At 39.7% G+C, this 27,668-nt stretch overlaps 1 protein-coding gene across 1 annotated transcript; it reads left to right on the top strand.

The window, feature by feature from the left end:
- The first annotated feature begins 176 nt into the window (after positions 1–176).
- Positions 177–26,955, top strand: esrp2 (epithelial splicing regulatory protein 2). Its single transcript, XM_043707529.1, has 16 exons — positions 177–860; positions 1,080–1,164; positions 4,729–4,823; positions 6,273–6,386; positions 11,100–11,208; positions 12,321–12,419; positions 12,501–12,555; positions 12,799–12,909; positions 14,548–14,680; positions 14,775–14,817; positions 16,531–16,832; positions 17,935–18,153; positions 20,617–20,815; positions 21,456–21,645; positions 21,817–22,000; positions 26,076–26,955. The coding sequence occupies exons 1-16, from the start codon at positions 729–731 to the stop codon at positions 26,232–26,234; spliced, it is 2,229 nt and encodes a 742-aa protein (XP_043563464.1). The 5' UTR covers positions 177–728; the 3' UTR covers positions 26,235–26,955.
- Positions 26,956–27,668: the final 713 nt, after the last annotated feature.

Below are 27,668 nucleotides of genomic sequence, written 5' to 3'. Positions count from 1 at the left end.
CCACTGGTTTAAACACCAGCTTAGGATGTTAGTGCTTTCTAGCATTTGAAATAAACGTAGGAACTCAACCATTAACCTTTTAAAGTTTGTTGACTAGAGATTCTAAAATATGAAACACTATAAAAAGCAAAAACACAAGAGACAACTATCTCTTAGATACTTTGAGCAACGGGGGGGGGGTCTAGTGAGTATGTTAAGATTTTAAATATCAAAAATGGCCTGCTCTCCGAGGCACACCCTACCTATGAGACAGTTCCAGTGATTAAGGTGATGTGTTTAACTATCTCTTGATTGCACAGCCAGTGAAAGGTGAAGTGCCGGATTGGGCTGTTCCATTACATGCAATGCCACGTTCCTGTTTTTTTTTTGTTTCCAACAAGCCAATGGAATCTCCCTGGCGATTGCTGCTTTGCTTGTCACATGGTCTGATCTGTAGGCAGGTAAATGAGGACAGAAAGCAGCCATCGCTTTTCCCCATGTCAGAGTGAAAGAGACCAGCTTTGTCAGTTTCGCCTCGTGAATGAGCAAGTCCACCAACACGTTAGGACCAGGTAGACTTCGAAGAGACACTTTGGCTCTTTGAGAGAGAGGGAAAAGAGACTTTCTTATCTTCCCTTCCCTTTTTGTAAAAAAAAATCTTTCTTTAAGACCGGTAGAGGTGATCACTGGAAAGGTGAACACTTTTTTTCTCCTTGTGTTTTAAGCTTTGCTTGTTGTAGCTCTCCGTCATGACGGCTTCGCACGATTCTCTGGTGGTTTTGTCTGGGGCAACAGCTGGTGCAAATGGGGCTAAACTTGGTTCGGATGAAAGGGAACTAGTTCTCTTGGTGTGGCAAGTTGTGGATCTACACAACAAGAAGGTATGCAATCGACCTGTTTTTCCAAACCCCCCTCCCTCCCCTTCTCTCTCCCTCTCTCTCTCTCTGTGTCTTCTGCCTTTTTCGATTCGTACACAGACCTGTCCGCACATTAACTCTGCTACTTGAAGTGTTGATTGTGAACGGCTCGTTTCACGGACATTTGCTGCCCCTGTCTCTCTCTCTCTCCCTTCTTCCCCCCCCCCCCCCCCCCCCAAACAGGTGGGAGAAGTCCACAAAGTGCTGGTGAAAGCCGACAGCCTAGAGTTGAGCGAGCAATGTAAAGGGGAGATTGGCGTTAGTGTGGAGGAAATAAACTAAGTTTTCAAACTTAGTTTACTACGCGACCACCTCGCAGAATGGGGATTTGGGAGAGCAAGCACACAGTGTGAGGTCTTTAAGAGTATCCCCACCTTCCTCCCTTCCTATACACTTAAGGGGGAAGGGGACGCATAAATGGGAGATCACCGTCGGAAACACAGTTACTCAAATCCAGGAAGCGGTGCTGCTCCCTAGCAGCCACTCACCTGAATCCTACAGGAGCCAGGTCTCCTTTGCAGTCGAGCCTTCTTGCAGAAATACAGCGTCTTAGAATCCAGCTAAAGTTCAGCGGATTGAAAATGTGGACTTAATATATTTGTGACGTTTAGCTTGTGGGGAAGCGTTCATGTTTTGTATCAGCTTTGATTTCAAGGCCCTGAACAATTTGGATCAAACTTGAGACCTCTCTTTGTGAACATGTTCCAACTCCGTGCCAGGCCCAGAATTTAAGTTGTAAATATTATCTAATCCAACTGACCAGAGATGCTATGACACCACTCCAGAGCAGGCCTCATGCTTCAGACGCAGGGGCACTACCACTGCACCACAAGAGCCCCAATAAGAGAATACTGCCTAGCCCAATGCTAAACTGTATTCACCTGTGCCTGATCTGACCTGAAACAGCTGGATGGGAAATAAGGATTTTTTTTTTTAAATAAGCACTTTTACACTTTGTAAGACAGGAGGCAGAGGTTAAGTTGTTCCCATCTTTGACAGTTTGTTTAGCAAAATTTTAATTAATTTTTGGAAACTTATTCTTTGCTTTTAAATTTAAGAAAACTTGGATCTGGGTTTGGATGTGGGCAGTGAGACTACCTCAAAGTTAATTTCTAAATGTAATCAATCTAACACAGTAAAGTCATTCTTCTGTGCTGGTGAGGCATCAGTCAAGGTTTTCTTGTAAAGTTGAGTTATAAAGGAATGGACTGTAAATAGCCCATAACCTTTTGAACGCTCAAGAACTCTTTCTTCCCCAGCCCCAACCAAGTTTCTGATTTAAAATCGATATGTTTAATTGGTTCAATGAATACAGTCTGTTCTGTAACATGAGTAGCAGGATTTGGTCTTTATTATCATATGTACAGATAGCACATTCTGTGGATATCAGCATGTTCATTTAGTGGTCATGAATTTTGCTACTTCCAGTAAATAGATCTGTTGTCAATCCCTCTTCATTTAATTACTACTAGTTTTATCCTCTTCGCCCCTCCCAACCTCCTCCATCGCCACCACATAAAAAGAGTGCTACCTTTATTGTAATGCAACAAACAAACTAGTATTTAACAGAATGGAAGTGATGGGTTCAAGTTTATCAAATGAGTCAAAATGTAATTTCGTGTTTTTGAGTAGTGCTGTCATGTTGTCGTTTTTGGTTTGCCAATATATTTTAAGTTGCAGATTAGGAAAGTCTGCTCCTTTGGTCGCGTCACTGTCTAGGAGCCCTCGACTGAATGTCCAAAAGAAAGTATTAATTAGTCAAAGAAAAACTGATATAGCCTTAATGTCTACTAAAGCAACCAGGCACATTGACAACTCTTGCAGTCTGGAGGGTTTAGTTCCAGAAAGAGATCTCTTCCCTTCCACAACCTCTAGGATCCATATGCAGAAGTCCAGTAAGCTATCAAGGAATGGACAAGAGGTTTTAGAAATGGTTTCAAATTTAGGTCCATTTTTATTAATCCAAGCTGGTCTTCAATTTAAAGACTGTCAAAACTCATTTTTGAAATGTGGCTAAATGGAGATGTGGGTGAAGGATTGTTCAACCACCTCATTTGCCTGTTGGAGATGCCCATCAGGTATGGCAGCAGTTGTAATGAAATAAATAGTTTTGATGTTCTGAGTTGAGATCTGTTGTGACAGTCTTGTACCCCAACAGTGAGCTTAGTTTTTATTCTCTTATATTTGATAAATTAGTGAAATTATCTCCTTGTCCATAGTCATTTCTTACATTTTTTTTAATGAAAGAAATAAGGGAAAATTGAAGCATTTTGACCATGCTATTTCAGTTTCCCTGTGATTCTAGCTAATTCCTTTTAAACTAGAGTTGGAGTCTTTTCTCTGTTCCCCTCTTCACCACCATGGTTCTGGTGAGATCAATAAGAGATTGATGTTTAGCTCTTTCTGTACAAGATTGACCAAGTGAACTTAAAATCATATTTTATTAAGTTCTAGTTTTCAGCCTCCAACTGAAAATAGATAAGGTCTTGCTTTATTCATAAACCAAAAAAAAATTGCATTTATATCGCACTCTTTGACTTTGGGCGATCCCAAGGTCATAATGCTGTACAGTCAATAAAGAACTTTTGCAGCATAGTCACTTGTAAAGTTAGGGAATAGAAATCAATTTGCACATAGCAAACTCTGGCAAACAGGATTGCCATCATAACTGGTCAATCTACTTCAGTGATGTGGAGTGAGTGATAAACAGTAGCCACGACACTTTGGAGTAACTCCTCTGCTCTTTTAATGCTACATGATCTTTTACAACTGACCTGGAAAGCAGAGTGTTGGTTTAATATCTCATCCAAAGGATTGGCAACTCTGACTGCAGCACGTTCAGTTCTGCAATGGAGTTTTGCCCTAGATCTTTATGTTCAAATCTGGACTAAGTCTTGAACCCACAATCTCCTGATTTGGAGGCTAATTCTATCAGCTGGGCTTATAAATAACACTTGAGGTAGACCGAAGGTTACTGTTGCTAGAGGTATATATTGAAGTGGATAATTTATGGAGAATGAGTTTTGGCCAGGTGGTTTGTTGAGACACAGTAAAGTACAAGTGCATTTGAATTTTAAATTATGCTGTAAGTATTTTCAATTAATAATGCTGTTTTCTGACATTCTGCTTGTTTGTAATGAGGTTTTTTTTATTCATACAGAAGTGTTTTGAACTAGGAGTAATTTGAGCATTGGGGATGTTGGATTGTAATGTGAATTGTTGATGGAAGATTAGTTGTCTTTAAGTGGTCAAACGTGTTAGTCTGCCTTGTGGTCCAAGCAATAACAAAGTTGCCAAACTAGTATTTCCACTTCTAAAACTTTGTATTTCCTTTTAACCCTTTCCCACCCAGATTGCCTGTACAAAGCTCCCATTCCAAACTTAAAAAGCTAGGAGCTGTAGACTTGGTTGAAAACAAATTGTTTCATTTCCTCTTTTTTTTTGTGAAAATAAATGAGTTTCATTGTTTTGTAAAGAATTTGATTTGGTGAAGTCAGAGTGACATTTAGGGTGTTGTGTTCCTGATGCAGGTGACTGTCATTCTGACTCTGCTGTCAGTGCAAACCACTTGATGTTTGCAGACTTGGTGGAGCCACTCATAATTGTTAGGGGAGAGCACTTCAGGTTCAGTGCTTTTGTGGTCAGAAATGATGATATGTTATTGCAAATGTTAGAGCAAATTCAAAATTGATAACTTGATAAATCTTGTGGGGCACATTTTAAAGGAATTGTATCCTTTAATGATGATAATCTCAAGTCTTGAAATCAAAGAACAGCAGTCTTGTGTACACTACTGTGTAAAGCTGAGTGAGGAGGTGTAAAGCTGACTGAGAAATCAATGATTTTGACAATTTGACATTCTGTCATTACTTGCCAACACCCCAGCCACAGACACTGGACCTGCCAAATAAGCAAACTTTGGGAGTGGTGAGAGTTTAAATACTTGGTGCTTGCACATATCTTTGCATACAAAACCCTTGTTCTGTATTACTACTTGGATGCCCTTTGTGTAATATTTTTTACATGTTTGATTTACCAATTTAAGAAATGTAATGTTCATTATGCAGTGGTCGTTCATGTATGGCTATCAAAGGTATGTAAGCTTTGTGTCTAATTTTAAATTGGAACATGCCTACAGGTATGGGAGTTGTCTCTTGATCATCCTTTCCACCCATTGCAAACTGAACGATCCAATTCTAACTCCCAGAACTCTGCCTGATCCTAATTTGTGACAAATTCTTCATCTCTTTGCTGACCTTCAGTTTCTAGCTTCAGCTTCAGTCCTGATGAAGGGTCCCAAACAGAAACATTGCCTTTCCTGCTTCTCCGATGCTGCCTGACCTCCTGTGCCTTTCTAGTTCCACATTTTATCGACTGACTTTCAGCGTCTGCAGTCCTTACTATCTCCGAGTTTTAAAATCCTACTTTTATCAAATTCCTCAAAGGCCTTGCTGCTGTTTACCTCTAACCATACCTCTGCTTCTCAGCTCCATGACTCCTGTGCTACTAATTCTGAAACCCAGTGTTAGTTACTCCACGAACAGTCATGTCTGTGTCCCAAACTCTGGTGTTCCCAGCTTGTCTTTATTGCCGGTCTGTGTGTACCTGTAAAAGGCAAAATGCTCCAAATAATGGAAATCTGAAACCTACAGAATGCTGGAGAAACTCAGCAGGTCTGGCAGCATTTATGAAGAGAGAAACACAGTTAATATTTCAAGTCTGGAACGATTCTTCAAGTCATGTTGGCCTCGATACATGAACTCTTTCTCTCTCCACAGACACTACCAGACCCGCTGAGTTTTATCGCCTTTGAAAACTTTTTCTCGCTGATTGTGTTTTAGATAACTTGTCCTGATATCTCCGTAGGGGGCGTCACTTTAAAATTTTTATCACTTTTTGTGACGGTGATCATGTGACTCTTGTTTTGACATGATCCTGTGGCACCTTTTGTCCCATATTTCTGGGACAGTCTGTGTGAGTCTCCATTGTGGGTCGGCTAGTGGACTGATGAGTTGGATTAAGAGCACTGCAGTGTCTCAGATTTAAAGTGCTAAATTGAATTTAGCTACAAGTGATGCCTCTCAGCTACTTAAAACTTTGTTTCACTTTATTTTAAAATTGAATTTCTGTGTATATTCTCGATGTCTCTCAACTGTCTACAGTCTGAACAAACTCTTTGTAAGTGCCTTCGAAATTCTCCAGTTGAACATTTGAGACCTGGGAAGCAATAATCATTTATGAATGTTTGCCAATGCAACTATTTATGGTTTAAATGTTGTCAGGCTATCAGGACTCCTCCCACATTCTCTACAAAGGTGTGAACAAATAATTGCAAATGCATGGAATAAACATATGAATCACTTCTTTCTTTTTCAGTTCAGCCAGGTTTTGTCCAGTGAATTGAAAGCACTTGGGAGGAGTTCTTATTGTCTTTGTACTGATGGCCAATTACTCATTCGCCAGGTTCTACACCCAGAAGCATCCAAAAAGGTAAAGAAATTTGACAGCTGTAACATTGCAAATGTTTTATTGGTCAAACTATTCAACCTTTAGGCAATAAATTGGTGTGAACATAATCTCTACTGAACCAAACATGAAATTTTCAGTTTGGATCTATCTTAAATTGCACTCATCCAGAAACTGAAGTAATGAACTTAGCTTGAAATAAAATATAGGTCATTCTGTTATAATGCATGTTCGTTACTGCGAGTTTGCTGTAACGCAAATGGTGAATTGGGAACGCTGTTTCTAAAGCACAAACTTTTAAAACGTGTTGGCTGTAACGCGATTATGTCGCCACTATTTTGAGCAGTTTCTAAAGTGTGATTTTTCTATAACGTGGCGTCGGACAAGAACGTAACCATCGCGTTATTGAAGAACTACCTGTACTCAATACTGTGGCTGCGCTGCGTCTTGGGTCAGCCGCATTAGGTGGCTTGGGCCAACGTGGTTTGGGTGGATTGAGGGTCACTTGAAGTTTGAGTAGACTGAAGCGTGAGTGGTGAGACTGGCCAATCCTGTGCACTTAGCCAAATTGTCTAGATAAGTTAATTTTAATAAAGCAAAAAGAGAAAATAAGCACTTGGCATAATCTTTGAACAATTGCAGTTTTTGGCTGGGTTTGAGTGTGCTGGTAGTTATTGAACCCACAGATCCAGCTTCCTTTCCTTGAATTGTCTAATATCATAATTATTTCTAATCTGCCATGACATCCTGGTTTACAAGATGCCTTAAATACTAATGAGAGAGCATCTCACATAGAAGCCAATTGGCTTGCTGCTCCAGGAATTGGATTTGATAGGCTGAGTTTTGATTAGTCACAGCATTGGATTGTGGCTGCCTCATGTTAAAACTAAGTATGTCTAACCAGTGCATTCTAAAAGAACAGCATAATATTATGGAGAAGATGGGACGTTCTGATTGCAGTTCTATTGGTACCATTTCAGATAATGATACCATCAGTCTCTCGTACAGCAACACATGGGCAGTATTCTGATTTTGGTCTATAAGTGACAAGTGGCATTTATGCAGCTTTAGTGTCAGACAATGGACATCTTCAAAACGAGAATCTAACCATCTCTTCATAACATTCAATTGCAATTGCTGAATCTCTGACTGTAATGTCTGGGAGTAACCATTCCAACCACTGGCTTGGAATTCTGAGGCAGGTAATTCTCCCCTTTTGACACTCAGATCTTCCACCGTTGTGATGGAATTATGCTGCAATTACCTGAATGAGTACAGCTCCAACAAAGCGAAAATACCATCTAGGACACAGCAGCCTGCTTGATTGACACCCCATTCACCACTTTAAACATTCACTCCTTTTGCCATTTGTGCATGGTGGACTTTGACAAGTTATTGCAGTACTACCATTCTACCGATCTTAACAAACATGTGATATTCAGCACCTAGAACAACAATAGATAAATCACCTGCAAGTTCTCCTCCTCCAGTTTAGTAGATCATGATTCTGTTTTTGTTGCCTGGTCAAAAACCTGTTTCTCCCTAACAGCACAGTTGGCTTTACTATACAAGGGCAGCAGCAGTAGTCTCATTCTCGAGGGCATTGTGTACACCAAATCCTTTCTTGTTGAGAAAGGCTGGTGTTGGGGTTGCCTTGACGTAATTGCCATTGTCAATCTCTGCCTATCTGTCTCCTGGCCTGAGGTTATTCAGGTAGCTACGATCGATTGTTATTGGATCCTGTTGCATCTTCATGCCAACCCTGGCCCTACAATCAGCACCCTCTTCCTATCCTGCATAAATCGGTGTTCCCTTTCAGAGTTTGGTTTCTTTTGACTTTTTGCCTCTTTTTTTTTAAAAGCAATGTTTTGCACTCATTGCGTTTTAATTATAATTCTAAATATGCAACTGGACTACTCCTCCGTTCTGGGAACCACACTTTAGGAAGAATTTTGGAATAGTTAGGGAAGAGGTTTACTAAAAAAAAGTACCAGGAATGATGCTTCAGTTATGGCATGAAATTGAGGGGATTGGGTCTGTTCTCCTTGGAACTGAGAAGCTTGAGCAGAAATTTGATAATGGTGTTCAATGAGTGGAAACTATTGTCATGACAGAAAGACTAGTAATGGATTTTGGATGCAGCGCAAAAGTGCGATTGCCAATGTGATTTTTAAGATAAGGGTAATCTCAAATGCTTTGATTAAAATGGTTGTGGAAGCAGATTTGGTGACTTTCAAAAGGGACTTGGATAAATATTTGAATGGAAAGCAATATTTGTAGGACGATGGGAAAAGAATGGGGTCTTGCGACAAATGTAATGGTCTACTAAGAGGACGTGTGTCAAAGAGGGTGGTGCTGGAAAAGCACAGCAGATCAGTCAGCATCCGAGGAGCAGGAAAGTCGACAGTTCAGACATTAGCTCTTCAGGAATGCTGGGGGGGACCCAAGGCAGCTGAGAGATAATGGGGAAATGGGTGGGGCTGGGGGAAGGTAGCTGGGAAGGCAATAGGTAGATGCAGGTGAGGTAATGGTGATAGGTCAGAGAGGAAGGTGGAGCAGATAGGTGGGAATGAAGACGGACAGTTCAAGAAGGTGGTGCCGAGTTGGAGTATTGGAGGGGGGGAGTTAGAGTTTGGCCCCAGGGCGATGGGGTTGTTGGGTGTGTGTGTACAGGAGATGTTCTCTGAAATGTTCCACAAGTTGGTGTCCTGTCTCCCCAATGTAGAGGAGACCACATTGAGAGCAATGGTCGCAGTTGATGAGGTGTTTGGATGTGCAAGAAAATCTGGCAGATGTGGAAGGGTCCTTTGGGGCCTTGGATGGAGGTGGGGGCACAGTTTTACACCTCTTGTCGTGGCAAGGGAAGGTGCCGGGAGTGGAGGGTGTTTTGGTGGGGTGCATGAACCTAACGAGGGAGTCACTGAGGGAAGTGGTCCCTGCAGAATGCTGAAAGGCATGGGGAGGGAAATATGCCTCTGGTGGTGGGGTCTGACTGTAGGTGACGGAAATGGCATCGTATCCAGAAGTTGGTGGGGTGGAAGGTGAGGACTGAGGGTTCTGTCCTCGTTGCAGTTGGAAGAGTGGGGTTCAAGGGCGGTGGTGCAGGAAGTGGAGGAGATGCAGTGGGGGGGAAATTGTGGTCCTTGAAATAGGCCATCTGGGATGTTCTGGAGTGGAATTGCTTCTCTTGGGAGCAGATGCAGCAGAGATGGGGGAATTGGGAGTAAGGGATAGAATTTTTTACAAGAGGGTAGGGGTGGGAGGGGGTTCAGTCCAGGGAGCTGCAGGAATCTTTGGGTTTGAAGTAGATGTTTGTGTTAAGTCGGTCGCTGGAAATAGATGTGGAGAGGCCCAGGAAGGGGAGAGAAGTGTCTGAGATGGTCCAAGCGAACTTGAGGTCAGGATGAAGGTGTTCATGAACTGTTCAATCTCCTTGTGGGAACACGAGGTGGCATTAATACAGTCATCAATGTAGTGGAGGGAAAGGTGGGGAATGGTGCTGATGTAACTACGGAAGAGGGTCTGTTCCATGTACCTGATGAAGAGGCAGGCATAGCTGGGGCCCATGTAGGTGCCCCTGGCTACCTCTTTTGGTCTGAACTAAGAGGATGGTCTATGAATGGTATACTAAAGATCTCCTTTATCATTCCATGGTTTTTTTGACTAGACTTGTTATCTCACTGAAGGCTTTTCTGGATGGCCAAACAGTAATTCCATTATATCCATGATTGTTCTTTATAGCAGTGTGGGACGTTTCACGCATGGGATCTCTACTTTCTAACTCTATTCCTTCAGCTCTGCCTTGGATAATACCCTAATCCCTATATTTTTAGTACAATTTTGATACAGGTGACACCTGCAATTACCTGGGTTATCTTTATCTCACACTAAAGATTTTTAATGTGACCTGGTCAATTCGAAGCCTGCAGCAGCTGTCTGCTGCCAATAGATAAAATAATTCAAATACATCCAGAAAGAGAGAAACAACATATTATTATAAGTGCCTTCCAGGATCTTCAAGCATGCCGAATCACTGGATTATTAACCCAGAAACTCCGAATATTTTCTGGGGGTATGCTGAAAATCTGGGAGGAAGAAAAACAGGAAACGCTGGAGAAACTCCGGTCTGGCAACATATGTTGAGAGAAATGGTTAACATTTTGAGTCCAGGCTGATTCTTTGGAGTGCCTGGATCAGATTATTGATTAAATGAATAAGTACTTATCGCTTCAGCAGTCCTCAAAGAATTTATAATTCTTTGTCCTCATTTCATAAATGTCTATTAAAAATTGCTTAAAGAAGGACAAAAATGGTCTTCATCAACTACAACTTGAAGTTAATGACTTCGATAATCCATTCGTTCTTTTTTTAAGCAATCATTTGGTTTTTTTTGGTTTTTATTGGAAGTATGTTGGAATTTTGCCTATACTTGTTACTTGCTGAATTATTGAGTCAACTGTGGTAGTTGAATATTTCTGGTACTTAATTGTAACATCTAGAATTGCTTCCCTATGCTTTCATTTGTGATTTGCTGCAGTCTTACTACGCTCAAGCTGAGTTAGTAATTGAGGTTACTTTAGTGCTGATGTTGCAACGATATCTGTGGATCTGGTTTCAACCTTTATCTTTTATGTTACGAGAAGATTACTTTGAAATATAAACGGCATTATTTTTGAAAACTTTAGTCGTGAATATTTGTGAACTTTAACCTTAATCCATTTTCCTTATCTTTTGTAGAATTTGGTGCTTCCTGACTGTTTCTACTCGTTTTATGACCTGCAGAAGGAATTTCACAAATGTTGTCCAAATGCAGCCTCCATAAACTCCAACAGTTCAATGGCAGAATGTATCCTTCCTTCCTGCTAACCATCTGTCAAGTGCCTGGACTTTATTTGCCTCTGTTTGCAGTTCTGATTAGAGATCACTGATCTAAAGATGGATGCACGTTTACTGGGCTCCATAATAACAATCACTTCAATATAAGGATACGCTGAAGGCCTAGTAGTATTATCACTGGACTGTTGATCCAGAAACGAGAGTGTGGTGCAGTCATCACTTTCTCCTTATTAATCCAGAGGTCCAAGTCAAGTTCCGAAATCTCTGGGTTCGAATACTACCACAGCAGTTGGTGGAATTTTGAATTCAGTAAGGAAAAATCTGGAATTGAGTCTAGTACTGACCATGAATTCATTGATCAATTGTCAGAAAAGCTCACCTGGTTCACTAATGTCACGAAGAAAAGGAAACTACCATCCTTACCTGGTCTGGCCTACATATGACCCAGACCAATAGTGAAATGGTTGATGCTGGGCAGTTAGGGATGGGCAATAAATGCTGGCCTAGCTAGGGATACCCTCACCCTGTGAATACACAAGATAAAAGCACTTTTATTGTAGTAATCTATTGCAAGACACTTGTCAGCAGCGTTCTCGAATAAGGTTTGACACCGAGGCATATGTAAAGTTGGGGGAAGATGATAAAAGCATAATCAGAAGTGTCCTTTACAGAGTTTTAAAGGAGGAGAGGTAAGCAGAGGTTTATCGATCCAGATCCTGGGCTTTGGCAACTGAAGCCACAATTAACCTAATTTTTGTTTTGGTTGGTTTTGCATATATGATACAGCTAAACCATACGGGTGTAATTGAAAAAGCTAAATCGGCATCCACAACGTGTGTGCATAAGGATATTGGAAGCTTTAGTGCAGCAGTTCAGGAATCTTTCTTGATCAATTTTTTTTAGTCAACATTTCTCATTTTCCTCTGTAGCCTCTGCCTAAAAAGGGACATTTGATTAATGTCTTACGGGAGCATGTATGCCCTGATGCAGCCCCTTCATCCTCTTCTGCACTTAAAGTAATGCATGGGTTTTTTTTCCACTTTAAAAAAAATCAAACAAGATTCAAGGTTATGGGAAGTTGGGAGGATTCTGACAGTGAAATTTCCTTAATGTTGTGTACAGACTTGGAATTAAGCACAGATAATACAGCCAATGAATATGGTGTGTTTGAAGTTATTACCATGGGTGCAGTTATTTTAAGCTTAATAAGCGAACCTTACAGTAAGAGCTTTTTAAATTCAGTATTCAAAGTCTTTCAACAGTAATCAGTTGGCATATAGTTAACTTCGTTTTCTCTTTTAGATTATGTGTTCAAAAACTTTGAAACTGTCAAGTACAAGTTTGAAACGGGTCCGTGGTAAGTAGTGCTTTGGTATTTAGAAGGCATTGTATTGTAGTTCGAGAATGATAAGTGGAAAAACAATACCTATATATTGAGTAATAAAGTTACTTAATTTACTTTTAGTAGTACTATCTGCAAAGTGGGTAAAAAGGAAGAAACTACATTCTGCAAAGTACTTAAACTTTTTGAACTGTTACATAAAGTCACTTTTCACAAATAATAGTAATGGATAAAATCTTGTTAAATGTTCTTTTACAGTAGCAAAGCTGAAGGAGTGAATGGTGAAACTGTCATTAGGGCCAGAGGTCTACCATGGCAATCATCTGACCAAGATATTGCAAGATTTTTTAAAGGACTAAACATAGCCAAGTAAGTGTACTTTTGAACAAGAGCCTAGTCTGTGAATGCTTTGTAGATTTAAGTTAAAATGAGTGCATGGCTCAATTTGTTAAATGTAATTGTCATCAAATACTTTAATGGGTTTCCTACCAATTATACATGTTCCTTTAGAACTTTATTTTTTGTTCAAAACTGTTTACCTCCTTGAATAGAAGTAGAACTGTTAAATGGGTCATAATATGATGATCTTATGGCCCCAGCTGTTATGGGGAAATATCCAGTTGATGTTCGTGCTGGACAAGTTGAATTCTTGACCAGAGCCTGGCCAGATAGATCACTTATTTTAGCAAAGTAATCCTCGCTTCGAACAAAAGTGGGCATCTATGCAATCTTTGTTTAATGATAAAACAAAGCAAAAGTTTATTCATGACAGAAATTAAAAGTAAACAAGGAGGAAAATTCCACTGTATTCTCTGACAACACAGATTCAAACAATTCTGGTGAGCGTCTTCAGGGGCAGCAGTTGTAGGTTGCGATGCCTGTCATTTATTCCTGGCAATGGATGGATTGAATCTGCCATTTTCTCAGTTTTTATATATTCCTTTTTATTTACAGAAGAAAGGGTTGCTGTCAGATATCCCAAGACTTCAAGATTTTTCAGGATAGGAGAGGACAAATTTGAAAGCAAAGCCCCTGGGTTTAAATAGACCAAGTCATGTGCATTAAAAAAATTGCCTGAGTGCGCAGATCTTATGTGGTTTGAAGAGTGGGTTCAAGATAAACTGGTCAAGGAAAATGTGAGATCAAGAATGGTCTTTGGTATTGGCTTTGATAGACTGCTATATTGTATCTTTAAAAAAACCTTCCTTCCTGGGATATGGACTTGGCTGGCTGGACCAGCACTTATTGCCTGTCCCTGAGAAGCTAGTGATGAGCTGCTGCCATGAACAGCAGGATTGATATGATAGCGATTCCAGAAATGGCTGTGTGGGGCTGAGAAACAGACATTGCTCGAGGTGCAGAGGCTATTGTCAGTTATTGCTTCTGAGATTTGGTCAAGAGAAAGCAATCCTTCAGGTGGAGATGATAAAAACAATACTGTCAGACCAGATATATAAGATAGATAGATATGTGTTCTTGGCTAGGAAATGGTTGTGTTTGGTTGAAATCAGAACATAGACCTAAAAGCTAGAAACATATATGTCCTACTCTAATTCTTTTTTGGAGAAAAAGTGGTGTGAGTCATCTCCCTGGGACTCTACTGCCAGTCTATACAAGTGGTGAATCAAAAGTATTTTTATCACCAGGTCTCTTAGCCTGGCATCTTGTTTATGTAATGATTCTCTCCTCTCAACAACCATTACTCTCTCATATTCTGTCAAAAACTGTTCACGTGCCAATTTTAACGCTCTCAACAAACCTTTAACTGTAAGGGGAAGCAGTAGAGCTGATGTTACCTTCACCAGTTTGCACAAATATGTCTCTGATCATCAAGAGGTGTCCTGCAAGAATTGCATATTGTAAAGGTGAATCAAGAGTAAAGCACTGAATTTTGTTTTTATATTGATTTTTGAAGAGGCAAAATGTTAAGTATTGCGTGGATTGAAAGCTCAGCTTTGTGGTTGCCACTAATGGATGCATAATAGAAGTTTCCTTGTTTTATTGTAGAGGTGGAGTGGCACTGTGCCTCAATTCCCAAGGAAGAAGAAATGGTGAAGCACTTGTCAGGTTCATCAATCCTGAACATCGGGACCTTGCGCTTGAGAGGCACAAACACCACATGGGGAGTAGATACATTGAGGTGGGTACAAATGAGAAGCAACGTTTCAAAATTTCACTTAAAATGGCAAACCTTCAAAAAAAAATTAATGATATGGAAATTAATTTCCATTCAGGTGTACAAGGCTACTGGAGAAGAATTCTTAAAAATTGCCGGAGGTAAGTTTTTAAAAAATAGAAAAATCTCCAATGGGCAATTTTTACAATGTGTTGTTAAACAGAATCAAGCTGAGGGGACCAGTGGTGTTTAATCACATTGCCCATTTCTCCCATCCTTGAATCTGTTTTGAAGATTGTACAGGCTGGTGCATGCTGTTAATGATTAAGAGCCTGTTACAACTCTGCTTCATGAATTCCATGACCCTAGAAATCTGTAGGTGTGCCACATCACTCTAACTGTGGCTGAATGAGGCGTCCTCTCTAATTTAAGATCAAAGGTCCTTGGATCGGGAACATCTCCATTGAATGGGAATCTGTCCCTGCCAACAGTGGTGATAACACTTACCTGTTTTGTGAGGGTGGGAAAAGGCGAAGAGCTAATGTAAGCAGCAAACTAGGGAAGCTGCTCTGGATAAAAATGAGGTATTTAGAACTCCATTGTAGGCACTTGCCTTTAGTGGAACCTGAACATAGAGACTGGTTCTGTTAATGCGAACATCATTCAACATCTGTGCACCTCACTTCTGCAGTTTTGGTAACTGGAAATGTAGAGGTCACTTGCAGAGAGAACTGGATGGAATTCTGCCAACCTATTAGTCCTGCCTCCTGAAGATGCTGCCAGTTTGGGTAAGCATCCGAAACATTGACCCTGTCTTCCTGAGGAAACCCTGTGACACACTGCATTTTTGCACTGTTTGGGTAACCGAGTCTTAAAACGTGCTTGCCAGCTCAGAATTGAACTCTAAGGGCTTTTTCACGGTGAATCCCTCTCTCCATTCCAGTATAATCATGGGGTGTGTATTGCTACCGTAATGATATTCAGTACCTTCTGTCCTAAAATGCTTAAATCTGTGCATGTTGACTTAGTTCCAGATCATCCGTAATATTACAAAAATTATCCTCTACTTTGGGTGAGGGTTCTCGAATTGGAAATCAAGATGGCAGCCACCTGTTTGGTTTTAATGCTCCTTTTCCAGCTGAAGTAGGTGACTGCCAATTAATGTGCTGCTCAACCTCATTTGTAAAATGAAGGGGACATGGGTGGGAAGAGAGAAGAAATGATTAATTTAATCCCTAATGTAGCAAAATGGGCAAATAAAATCAACTCTTAATATTGTAAGAGCACCCAAACTGTACATTTCTGTAAGTTCGGCGGTAGATATCTCTGGCTAAGAAGTTTTTTTTGATCTTTCTGATCTTTTGCCATGATAGACGGCTCCCGAGAGACCAATTTTATGAAGCAACAGTCCAGTCAATACCATTCTAAAAGTAGCTACTTTCTCTGTCTCTCCTCATTCATTATGGTTAAACCTGATCTCATTGGACAGCTGGTTTCAATAAATCTCTATTAGTAAACTTATTTTGAGATGAAGGAATTTTAAAAAAAAAAAAATATTTTGAGATTGAAATGACCATTGTAATCTACTCCAAGGTTTGTTAAACCTGATCTCATTGGGCAGCTGGTTTCAATAAATCTCTATTAGTAAACTTATTTTGAGATGAAGGAATTTTATTTTGAGATTGAAATGACCATTGTAATCTACTCCAAGGTTTGTTCTTTTGGATTTGTTATTCATTATTGAACTAAATAATTCATGTGTATTTAACTGATCTCTGGTCCTTGCTGTATTCATAGATATTTTCTATTTTTTGAGAATGGGAGGGTGGTAGTCTAGTCAGTGTACCATTTTGAAAGGTTACTTTTAAATGCAGGTACTTCGAATGAAGTCGCCCAATTCTTGTCAAAGGAGAACCAAGTTATAATACGAATGCGTGGACTACCTTTCACAGCCACGGTCGATGATGTCCTGGGCTTCTTTGGAAATGAGTGTCCTGTTACAGGTGGCAAGGAAGGACTCCTCTTTGTTAAATACCCCGATGGAAGACCGACTGGGGATGCGTTTGTGTTGTTTGCCTGTGAAGAATTTGCACAAAATGCACTTAAAAAACATAAGGAGATATTGGGGAAGCGTTACATTGAACTATTCAGGAGTACTGCAGCAGAAGTACAGCAGGTTGGTATTATCACCATTGTGTAGTCCATTTCACTGAACATTATTTGGCTTTTTGTGTGGGATTGTGATGTTGGAATGAATGAATAATTGTCATTTTATGGTCTCGTTTCCAATTCATTCTGCTTTTCTTGCTCCAAATTGTTCAGTTCTGGTACTGACTAACCTTGGTTTGAAACCTGAGAATCTTAGGCCCGTTATAGGCTACTTAATCAATCATGCTTATGCCGGTCTTTTCAAAGAGTGACCTAGTTAGTCCCACAGTTTGAACTTTTTTGAAGTTGATCTGTTGTAGAATATTACTTGAAGGCTTAGTATTTAAACCATGCAAATTAGGGTCAACACTTCCAGGGAAAAAAAAATATAAAGTTCACCTTTGGTGTAGAGTGTTGAGACTTTTAAATTAGAAGTGCCAACAAGCCATTTTTAAATAGAAAGTAAAATTAAGTCTTGATACTGTAAAGACAGCCTTTCCTGTAATTATGGCTGCTGTCAGTGGATGTGCAGTGTCACTTCTGGCTTTGTCATGTCCCGAGGTGGAATTTGACCTTCTGGCCCAGAGATTTGGATGGACACACAATTAGGAATGGTTTGGCAGGAGCAGGCATGTGAGACTAGTTTAATACAAAGACAATGCCTCCTTGAACTAAGGGATATGAATGGTTTGAGAAAGAAATGTGATGCCTGGTATTATTGTAACATAGACTTCTTATAGCATTTACACTGTACTGTACTAATCTCTCCAATATCATAAGAGCTAAGTATTTCCTTGTACTCATTTAACCAGCCCTCTGGAGCTGCATTTACAATGCAGTTGTAACATTAGGATGAGGTACTTGGAGGTTGATGCTTAGTTTAGAATGAGGGTTCAGTAGTCCCCAGCGAAGTGGGATGTTACAGTCTAAAGGAGGCTCTTTCTGTGATTCTAAGTTGTCTGTTATTCCTTGCACTTCAATCTTTTACCTTGTTTCATAGCAGAAGTCTAAATGTGGCTTTAATGTCCCTGTAAGTGACTGTGTGTTGGAGCAGATTACAACGATACTATGATTGTGAAATTTGCTTCCATTAATACTTCTCCAACTGCTTTTTTTTTCTTATGCTTTAGGTATTAAATAGGTATATGTCGACACCACTAATTTCGACACTCCCAGCTCCTATCATCCCAGTGATACCTCAGCCATTCATTGCCACTGGACATACGAGAGATTGTGTTCGTCTACGGGGCCTTCCCTATACAGCAACCATTGAAGATATTCTGGACTTCATGGGAGAATTTACAATTGATATAAAACCTCATGGAGTTCACATGGTACTAAATCAACAGGTAACTTGCAGTCTGCTGCTTCTAATGCAAGCTCTTTGTCCTTTTTGGGAATGAAAATCTCTGGTTAGAATTGGATAAAATAACGTTTGTTAAGCTACCCATTTGATTTAGATACCATTAAGTTCTCAGGGATTCTAACCTGATTAGAATGCATATCAGTGCAAAACTGTAAACCCGGCAGCCTCTTATTTCAGGTGTGCAAACTGTTATGATAAGTTTGAATCTATTTTAGTTTGCTTCGTTAACAAGCTGACCTCCATATAATGTAGATTGCTAGCATTTGTTTGGTTTGTGGACAGCACCTGTTGCTTGGGCAGGAGGTTGAGAGGGAGCAAGTTGGGGCAGTGATATTAAAGTCTTCAACACATATCCCTGTTGTGATTCCTAGTCTGCTAAGCTTTGGTGATTTGCAAGTTGGGAGTGTTTGAACTTTGCATGTGAGGTGTGTGTGCATGTAGGATATTTTAAAGCCTCTCTAGTGCTGAGTCTCCTTTTTAAAGCTCTACGGTTTTCTATAATTTGGACCAGAATTACCCTCGTGTAGTCTCTGCTCACATATGAGAGATTTTTTTGAAAGAAGTTGGATTTCAAACCTCTCTATTTCTAGTGGCTTCAAATTAATTTTTATGCATTTATGTGCACTTGGGGATTGCTGTTCGTAACTATTGCAGAAGTGAGTCAATCATGATGTAGAGTAAGAATGCATTTGAAAGGAATTGCTGGCTGTTTTCTATCTTGTCTCTCCCCATGCCTGAGCTCCATTGATGTTCACTGTTCTGTGTTGAAAAACATGTTGTGTCAAAACCCAGTCAGGCCACCTCCTTAAAACCAAGCATGGCGATATAAATATATAATTCCGTAACGTGGAGCTCGTAACTGTGACTTGTCGTTTTAAGTCCACTATTCTAGTTTCGGAACAAACATCTTCTTGCATAAAATTACTTTTTTTTTTCAATCTGCTCTTATTTATTAATGAAAACCTTAAGTCCATGGATTAATGAATTAGGCACTGAGCAAACAAATGTTGCGAAGACTAACCTGAGCCCAGACTTGTTTAGGCAGGGGAGTAATTGAGGCAGATCTTTTTTTTTCTCTCTTCCTATTTTAGCTGTAGGCACCATGCTGTTGGCAAGAAGCATTGAGGATTTGAGATACAGCCTGTTACTCACTTCCTGCTTTGTCTAGGGCCGTTCAATCTCAGATGTTCACATAATTCTGTTATAACGTTTGTAAGTAATTGTGTAGCGTGAGCTGAGATTCCAAAAATTGTCCTCCAGAAAGTGTTGAGGTACATAGTTCCGATTTTAGTAAAACAGGTGATACTAGCTGCTGCTTAGGCTTTCAAAATAATTGTTAAAATTGCAATTTTAGAAGCAATTGGAACAAACCTGGAGTACTTCATAGAAAACAAAAGCTTGTACATAAGGATTTTGTTTGGTCAAATTGAGAGAATTAATATTGGTTAATACTCAAGATTTTTAAGTGTCATTTTTTTTAAAATTAATTTTGTGTCTCTAGTATAACAAGTTTCGATTTATTAGTTTAGCTATGAATTGGTTTAACTGGTGTTTGATAAATCTGACTATGCCTGAAGCTCTTTGCAGTCAGTAAGTGGGGATAAGAAAACACCATGAACACTTGAACAAATGCCACTGTCTTGTGACTTTCATTTTCTTGTTCCTTGAAATGCAGCTCCTGAGTAAAAGGAGATGAAAGTCTTCAAATATAAATTCCCAGTGAAATTGGAATAAGTTTAGTTTTAGTTGTTACCTGTGACTTGTAGATGTGCACCCTGTTCTTTGCACCATCTTCAAGTTGGTCAGCATCATACATGTGATTTCAAGCTAAGCCACTTGATTTATTGTCATGTGTACCTAAGTACAGTGCAAAACTTTGAGCAGTGTAGGCAGATCATAGTAAGCAAGGACATACAAATCATAGGGTTTTTTAAAAAAAAGTTTGGACAGTGTGATGTATACAGGTTACACCACGCAGGATATGCATGAGGCAAGAACAACATTAACAAGATCATTATTTGAAGTTGGGGAGTGTATCCATCAGTCTAATAACGGTAGCTGTTCTTGGATCTGCTAGTGTCTCTGTGTGTGTCTGTATCTTCAGCCTGACAGAAGAGGTTGTCGGAGAGCATTGCCATGGTGGGGGGATTCTTTGATGCAACCTTGCCACAGCAGCAAGGAGTATAACTGGAGTCCATGGATGGGAGGCTGACTTCTGCAATGGTCTGGTTCGTGCACACAACCTTATGTAGTTTCCAATCAATTTGGGGTTGGCAGTGCTGTTTGAAAAGGTTCTAAATGTAAGAGTTTGTCCTTAATATGTGCATTTGCTTTGTTTAAAATGTTTTGAACTTCCAATAACAACTACTTTTTTCTTTTTTTCCCCATGCTGTCTTCCTTTTCTCCGTGAATCTCTCCCCAACCCCCCCCCACCCACCTCCATCAGGGCCGGCCCTCGGGTGATGCCTTTATTCAGATGAAGTCTGCAGACCGTGCTTTCTTGGTTGCGCAGAAATGTCACAAAAAGACTATGAAGGACAGATATGTGGAAGTGTTTCAGTGTTCTGGAGATGAAATGAGCTATGTTTTAATGGGTGGCACTTTAAATCGTAGTGGCTTGTCTCCGCCACCATGTAAGTTACCATGTAAGTTTTGACTTCTGATGCTCTCTTGCTGCTAAAGGCTGAAATGATGGTAGGTGGAAGCTGGGGCTTTGATATCTCTTCATCCTTACCTGGTTTGCTGTGATCAGTAATTCATTAATCAAGGCTTGAGATTGAATGAGGGTTTTGATTTTTTTTTGTTGTTGTTTTTCTTCCACTGCCCATTCTTCCCCTTCACCAAATGGCAAAATTGGACAGTTGCACTGGGCATTTTGTTTTTGCTTTTTGGCATACTTTCTGGAGCTCTGCAGTAGGTCTGCCTGGTAATAGGATTTTCCAACTTTGGAAATGGAGTTGCCAGTGTGTTGGAGATTACATTGGGGTGTCTCTGCTTAACATCCAAGGTGTCATACATGTTCAGTTTGCATTTGACTTATAAACCTGTACAGTTTTCAAAACCCAGGGATAAGCAATGTGCCAAATCAACTTGAAGGAAATGCATGAAGGCAGAACTGGAGTGAAGGTAGTCAGTCATTGGCAACAGTGCAATGGCTGCCTGTAGTGTTCAGGCACCTTGAACACTTCGAATGCTAATTATGCACTCGGTGTTTGGGATGCTTGCACATCAGGTGATTGAACACATTGCTTATACTTAGTTGTTCCTTTCTCTGCCATCTTGTAGGCCTCTCTCCGCCCACGTACCCAACATTCTCACCTGGTACTGCTGTAATACCGGCTGAAGCAGCGCTTTATCAACCCCAAGCCCTTCTGGCTCCAACACGGACAGCACCACCGCCACCTGCAGTCGCCTATTATCCTGCTCAGGCAACCGCCACTCAGCTTTACATGAACTACACAACCTACTATCCAAGGTAAATGTTTCAGTGCCATTTCGTAGTGCTTGTTTGTTGCTCAAAAATGTTTGATGTCTCTGTTATTGTTTAGTGTGCAAATATGCTTGACAATAAAGCTAAGGCCATGGAGCTGTTCTGTCATGATTTATGTTTGAGAGTGTTTGGACTGATTTGTCACCTTCCTTCCAGCCCTCCCGTGTCTCCAACTACAGTAGGATACTTTGCAGCTCCCCAGGCAGCCATGGCTGCTGCTGCTGCAGCCACATCTGCAACGCATGCTGTGATACCACAACCTGGAGCACTTGTTCGCATGCAGGGTCTGCCTTACAACATTGCAACAAAAGACATCCTTAGCTTCTTCCAGGGATATCAGGTAAAGCTCAGCACTTTATATTGCTTGGTGATCTTTTCCTATCCAGCGCAAGAAAATTTGATATGAGGATATTCAGCATATCTGCCTTCTTTTATCAGGATTGCAGTAAAACTCTCTGTTGTGTCTGTGTGTATATTGTGGTTTGCTGAGGCCCAAGGATTTCTAACTGAGCAATTTTTTTCCTCATGCGTTCCATTTCTCTTGCTCTCCTGGATATGTTGAATGACGTGCTGATCTTAACGTGAATACATTTTGGACCATCTCTAGCTTGGTATGGCCGTGTGACAATGGGAGTACTGTTTACATTGCACTCTCTGTGGGGATTGACTTTGACAGGTGTCGATGGTGATGTAATTTAGTGGGAGTTTGGTCTCTGCCATCTCCTGGGAGAAATGAGATGGTGGTGGTCCTTGGGTTCTTTTGTCCACCCCAACCCCCTTCCTCCTCTTCCCTGCTCCCCATTTTAGAGTCCTGTTTGGTTTCATGGGGCTTTTGTACTGCATGTGTGAGCACTTTACTGAGCAGTCGCAGTAATACCAGACCTGCAATAGTATAAATATCATTGTAATATGGCAGTGAAATGTACTGTCCCAATAGTAAATATACAAGTGTTCTCCCTTTCAAAGAAAACCAAATTGAAAGTGAATTTGTCTTTTTAAATATGCTGGAATCCATTCTGCTCCTTTCTTGACTGTTTGTAATTTATTATACTTTACTGCTTTTGCTACCTTTTTTCTTTATCTTTCTGACCACTTTAATTATGAAGATCTGCTCATTTCTGCTTGTCTTATTACTTGAGGCATATATATTTTGGTAAAACTCACCAAGCAGAGTTAAAGCTAATCTTGGACAGTCCACATATTGTATACTTTCTTCAAATCTAAATGTTTACTAAGGAGAGCAAGGACAATGTGGAAGCCATTTTGTTAGTGGATTTGATCAATTAGTCCCAAGTAAGGATTTTAGTAACCATGGTTTGGCTTGACCCAGTTTTTGCTTATTGTATGCCCAGGTGGGTTTTCTTTTCAAAATGCACCATTTTCAGGACGAGCTGTAGGATTTTCCTATGAGTATGCAAGGGAATTTTAATTTAAAAACAATGTTCCATCTTCCTCTTGGGAGTGTGTGGTATTTTCTTAGTTCCTGCTCCCCAGTCTCTGATGTCTGAAACAGAATGCAAACATCTTGTTTTTCCTTTTTGCTGAGTTCAATCTCCTCTCCTGAAAAGTGCAACATGTACCTCTCCATACTAGAGGGTTCTTGATTATAAAACCAGTCAATCTATATGCCTTGGATTCTTTTGAACTTGAGTTGTGTCGGTCTGTATGCCTTTTCTGGATTTGGTTGAACAGAGCTGTTTTTATTATTTAACGTTGCGAAATATTTTCCATTTTATATATTAAAGTCCCTAGTTCAGACGGTTGGTAGAACTCAATGGTTTGGATTAGATCCTTACAGATCTGCAATAGACCAGCCAGGCTGTTTGTAGGAAAGGCAAACTAACTAATCTAGTCAATCTACATTTGCAATTCAGATTAAAATCCTGAAATGGTGCAGAAGTTTTTTTTCTGTATGTCTCTGGACTGTGCACAAAATGAGATTGCAGTGCAATAAACATGCAGGAGCAATGAGTCATTAAGGCAGTCAAGTATTTGAATTCCCTTACGCATTTTTAACTAAAAAATTCTTTGGTTGCCTTTATCTGGGTGGTTTCTAGCTAACATTTTTATACTCCTGCCTATCCTTTTCTGCCTTGCTTTTCTTCCTTCTCTCTCCGTCCTCTCCCACAAAAAAAACACTTCTTTTTACAATTGCATTCTATGCAAGCAGGTCTGGTAATATGCAAATATTTGCACAGCCTAGCCAATCTAATCTAGAGTATTTTGCTGGGCAGGATTAGTCACCAGATAATGGTTTATTATAAAATGGTGGATGGGTCTAAGTCAAAATTAATGATTCAACAACAGGTTGTGACTGCATTGAGTTTGTGAAGGTACACATCTGCTTTTATTGTAATTTTGTCTTTTTGCTTCAGATGCCTGAAGCAATTTTCTCCCAAAATATGAATCTTTGGAAACTGGCAGGAGAGTTTTTACTTTTACATCTCTGAAAGTAGATTGTATAATCTAGGAAACCAGAAAAGGCTAACTGCTTTCTAATCCCATCTGTTTCTAGCCCCACACAATTGTTTTTTCCTCTTGAGATGAAGAGCATAAATTTTTTTTTCTCTCTCTCTAGTTCACTATCTACATTTTACTGTTCAAAGTCCTTGCATCTTATCAATTAAGATTTTTAAATATATTAGGAAGTGATGCAGGATCTCTGATCAAGTACCCATGTTTGAACATTCATGGATAATGGAATTTTCTGTACAGTGCCATTTTTTAATGAGTAAGTTAAAGAATGTTTTATTCATTGTCTTTGTTTATATTCCTTGATCTCACTTATAATCAAATTATCCAGCTTCATCAATACTTAATATTGATAGGTTTACATAATTATACAGGGCAACACCGTACATGTACTGCATCTGTGACCTTTTTTAATATGGCTGGTGTACTAGGTAAAGATCAGCTTTATTGTAACCTGTTTTTCCATGATGTCATTGGCCATGGGTTTGTAATACACAAGGTGCATGAGGATATGCATAAATGGAGTGTCGGATGTGATTGTGTTTTTGTCTTTATAGTTTTTATTTTTAAATTCTTGATACCTTTAGTCTTGCAGTCAAAGGGCTGTTAATTGATTTCATGGTTTGTAAAAGTTAAAGTTCTCTCTTGCCAAGTTACCAATGCCCAGGTTAAGAATTTGTGGTGAAGCATAAACTCACCTAGCAATGTTCCTTTTGACTGATGTATGTATTCAAACTTGTACTGTAGTATACACCTGATGACTACAGCGGCCTTATTCAGATGAACGAACAAGCAAGGAGTATGTTTCAGGCACCCAAAGAGTGGGTCTGTTTGTAGATGACCGTCTTTACAAATTTCAACAAGGTAAGAGAGAAACCTCCCAGCTGGCTTTATGGCCAGGCCTCACTCTCGAGTGACCTCAAGTGGTGTTTCAGAACTGGGATTTTTACTTCTCTCTCTACACCTCCTCTTTGGGACTACTATCATCTCTCTTGACCCCCTTCCAATGATGAACTACAAATGCATGGGTGAGGCGGTTGCACCCATCATTTTTTTGAGCAGTGGCGGTTGCAGTGCCTTTCACAAGGGGTAAAAAGGTTTAAACTTTTCTTTGCATGGCTACAGTAATGCTGGTTCTTCACTCACTGCAGTAATGCAATCACTTCATAACATATTTAATGTTCTTTCCACACAAGTTTAATCTTTCTTCCAGAAATTTCTTTCCTTCAAGCAGCTAGATAATTGTCATGACTGGATTGCAAGTATCCAGAATATGTATAAAATGATCCAATCCTCTGATCACGATGGTTCCTTTTGGAGCTTTTGAAGTCCAAGCACACGAAGCTGTGAAGGGCAGCCAGACCAGGTTGAATGAAGGAAGATGTAATTTATAATGAAGGGGAAAAAAAATGCTATTTTGCTGAACTTAAGAAATGTAACTATGTGGAATCAATAAAAGATTATTTGTCAGCAGGAAGGAGTAACATTCTCGATCCATCTTTTACAGAGAAGTCGCTCTGTAATTTTAGCTCTACAGAGTAATGTAGAACAAATCATGCCCTTAGTTTTCACCAGTTTCAGCCCTCCCATTGCTCCCAATTGCTAAAGATCTGGGGATTTTGACCTTTTTATGATTTTTAACAGCTCAAATTCAATGTCCTGCATTAATCTTGATTTTTCTTAAAGATGCTTGAAAACCCATCAAGAGATGCCTTATGTTTAAGAACACTGAATTTTGTCTTTGGTTCACAGCCATGCTGTGACAGTACAATTTACATTTAGTGAAATATTTTGCAGTTTCCTGGCTGAATGGAACAAATCAATATGCTGACTTGGAGGTCATTGACTAAAATATGTTACTCCATCAAAATACAGAAGGTACTCAAAAGACATTAACTTTACATCAAACTATTTCTAACCATTGTGTTTTCATTCGTCCTCAGCTTCCTGCAGACGCAATCTTAGTTCTGTATAACTTTGCTGGCCAGCCCAGTGGAGAAGCTTTGGTGACTTTCCCAACCATTGAGATGGCTACACGAGCAGTGTCAGAAAAGAATGGGCAACTTATTGGTCATGAGTGTGTAAACCTCCAATTGGTGTAAGACTTGCACAATGACTCACCAGCCTTCATACCCACGGGAAAGAGATGATCATTCCTTTATATATATTTAAAAAAAGGAGTGTGGCCTTGTACAGAGCGTGACAAAAGAGGAAACTGCATGTGTCGGACACCCCCTTGCTGCCAAAGGGTTGTGCACTAACTCAAAAGCCATAATAGACTGCAATATTCTGCATCAACCTCTTTTTTTTGTTTTAAACTGCCAACTAGCATTTCTGATTTTGACTTTATACTGATGTGGAAATGACTTACAAAACTTGACGATGCTAACTGTGTAGTTAAGTTATATATTTTATTTAAACCTAGTAGCTTCAGAGCCACATGTAGACTCGCCATTCCTAACATGCATGCAGTGTTTATGTTAAACTATTTGTATGATACAAGAATGCTGCTTATAGGTAATGCCTTTAATGCATGCAATAGAAGTTTTTTGTATATGCCTATAAGCTATAAGGATATTTTTTTTACTCTTAAGATGGCTAAGTGATGAACTATCTGCTGTTGGAGCACTAAAACTTGTTATCCATGATTATTTTCCCTGTGCCTTAATGCAAAGTGCAATATCAGCAGAAAAAAAGTTTTGAAAAGGCCTCCTGTGAGGCTAAAAGAGTTGTATGTACTTAGTTAATAGAGCAAGTTTGAAACTTGCAACAGTATAAAATTGTATGCTTTGTATAGCCAAACAATAAAAGTTTAAAGATGCATTAATGAGTTTTTATAGTTTTTTTTTCTGGGGTAGTGGGGGAAAGTGCCACAGGGTTGGCAAGAAGTCATTGAAGCCAAAGTCCGCTTTTCATTATGATTTAAGTACAATGTAGATTTCGTACTTTCACAATTAAAATGATCTTTGTGTTCTCCACTTGCAAAACAAAAGCTATTAAGGCAAATTGTATATTAATAGTGATTAAGCTATTAAGGCATAGGATTAACACGTGCCTTTTCTGCTCTGTCACTTGATAGCATTTTTAGAGAAATTTTCTGATTCAGTATGTGGATGTACCTACTAGAGAAGGTGCAAAACTTGACCTACTCTTGGGAAATAAGGCAGGGCAAGTGACTGAGGTATCAGTAGGGGAGCATTTTAGGGCCAGCGACCATAATTCTATTCGTTTTAAAATAGTGATGGAAAAAGATAGACCAGATCTAAATTTTGATGGTATTAGGCAAGAACTTTGAAAAGTTGATTTGGAGGCAGAAGTTCGCAGGTAAAGGGACAGCTGGAAAATGGGAAGCCTTCAGAAATGAGATAATGAGTGCAGAGAAAGTATATTCCAGTTACGGTGAAAGGAAAGGCTGGTAGGTATAGGGAATGCTGGATGACGAAAGAAATTTAAGGTTTTGTTAAGAAAAAGAAGGAAGCATATGTCAGGTATCGACAGGATAGATCGAGTCAATCCTTTCGAGTCTAAAGACAGTA

This window comes from Chiloscyllium plagiosum, chromosome 17 (genome assembly GCF_004010195.1).
Source record: "Chiloscyllium plagiosum isolate BGI_BamShark_2017 chromosome 17, ASM401019v2, whole genome shotgun sequence".
In the NCBI taxonomy this organism is placed as follows: domain Eukaryota; kingdom Metazoa; phylum Chordata; class Chondrichthyes; order Orectolobiformes; family Hemiscylliidae; genus Chiloscyllium; species Chiloscyllium plagiosum.
Note: the sequence above shows the minus strand (reverse complement) of the source record. Positions and strands in the feature narration are given on the sequence as shown.

What these genes read in the sequence shown, in the direction of transcription:
- esrp2 (XM_043707529.1), top strand. Translation starts at nt 729, where the DNA reads ATGACGGCTTCGCACGATTCTCTGGTGGTTTTGTCTGGGGCAACAGCT. An exon ending in CTTAATAAGCGAACCTTACA is followed by an intron (nt 12,420 to 12,500) that starts GTAAGAGCTTTT and finishes TTTCTCTTTTAG; the next exon opens with ATTATGTGTTCAAAAACTTT. An exon ending in AAGTTTGAAACGGGTCCGTG is followed by an intron (nt 12,556 to 12,798) that starts GTAAGTAGTGCT and finishes GTTCTTTTACAG; the next exon opens with TAGCAAAGCTGAAGGAGTGA.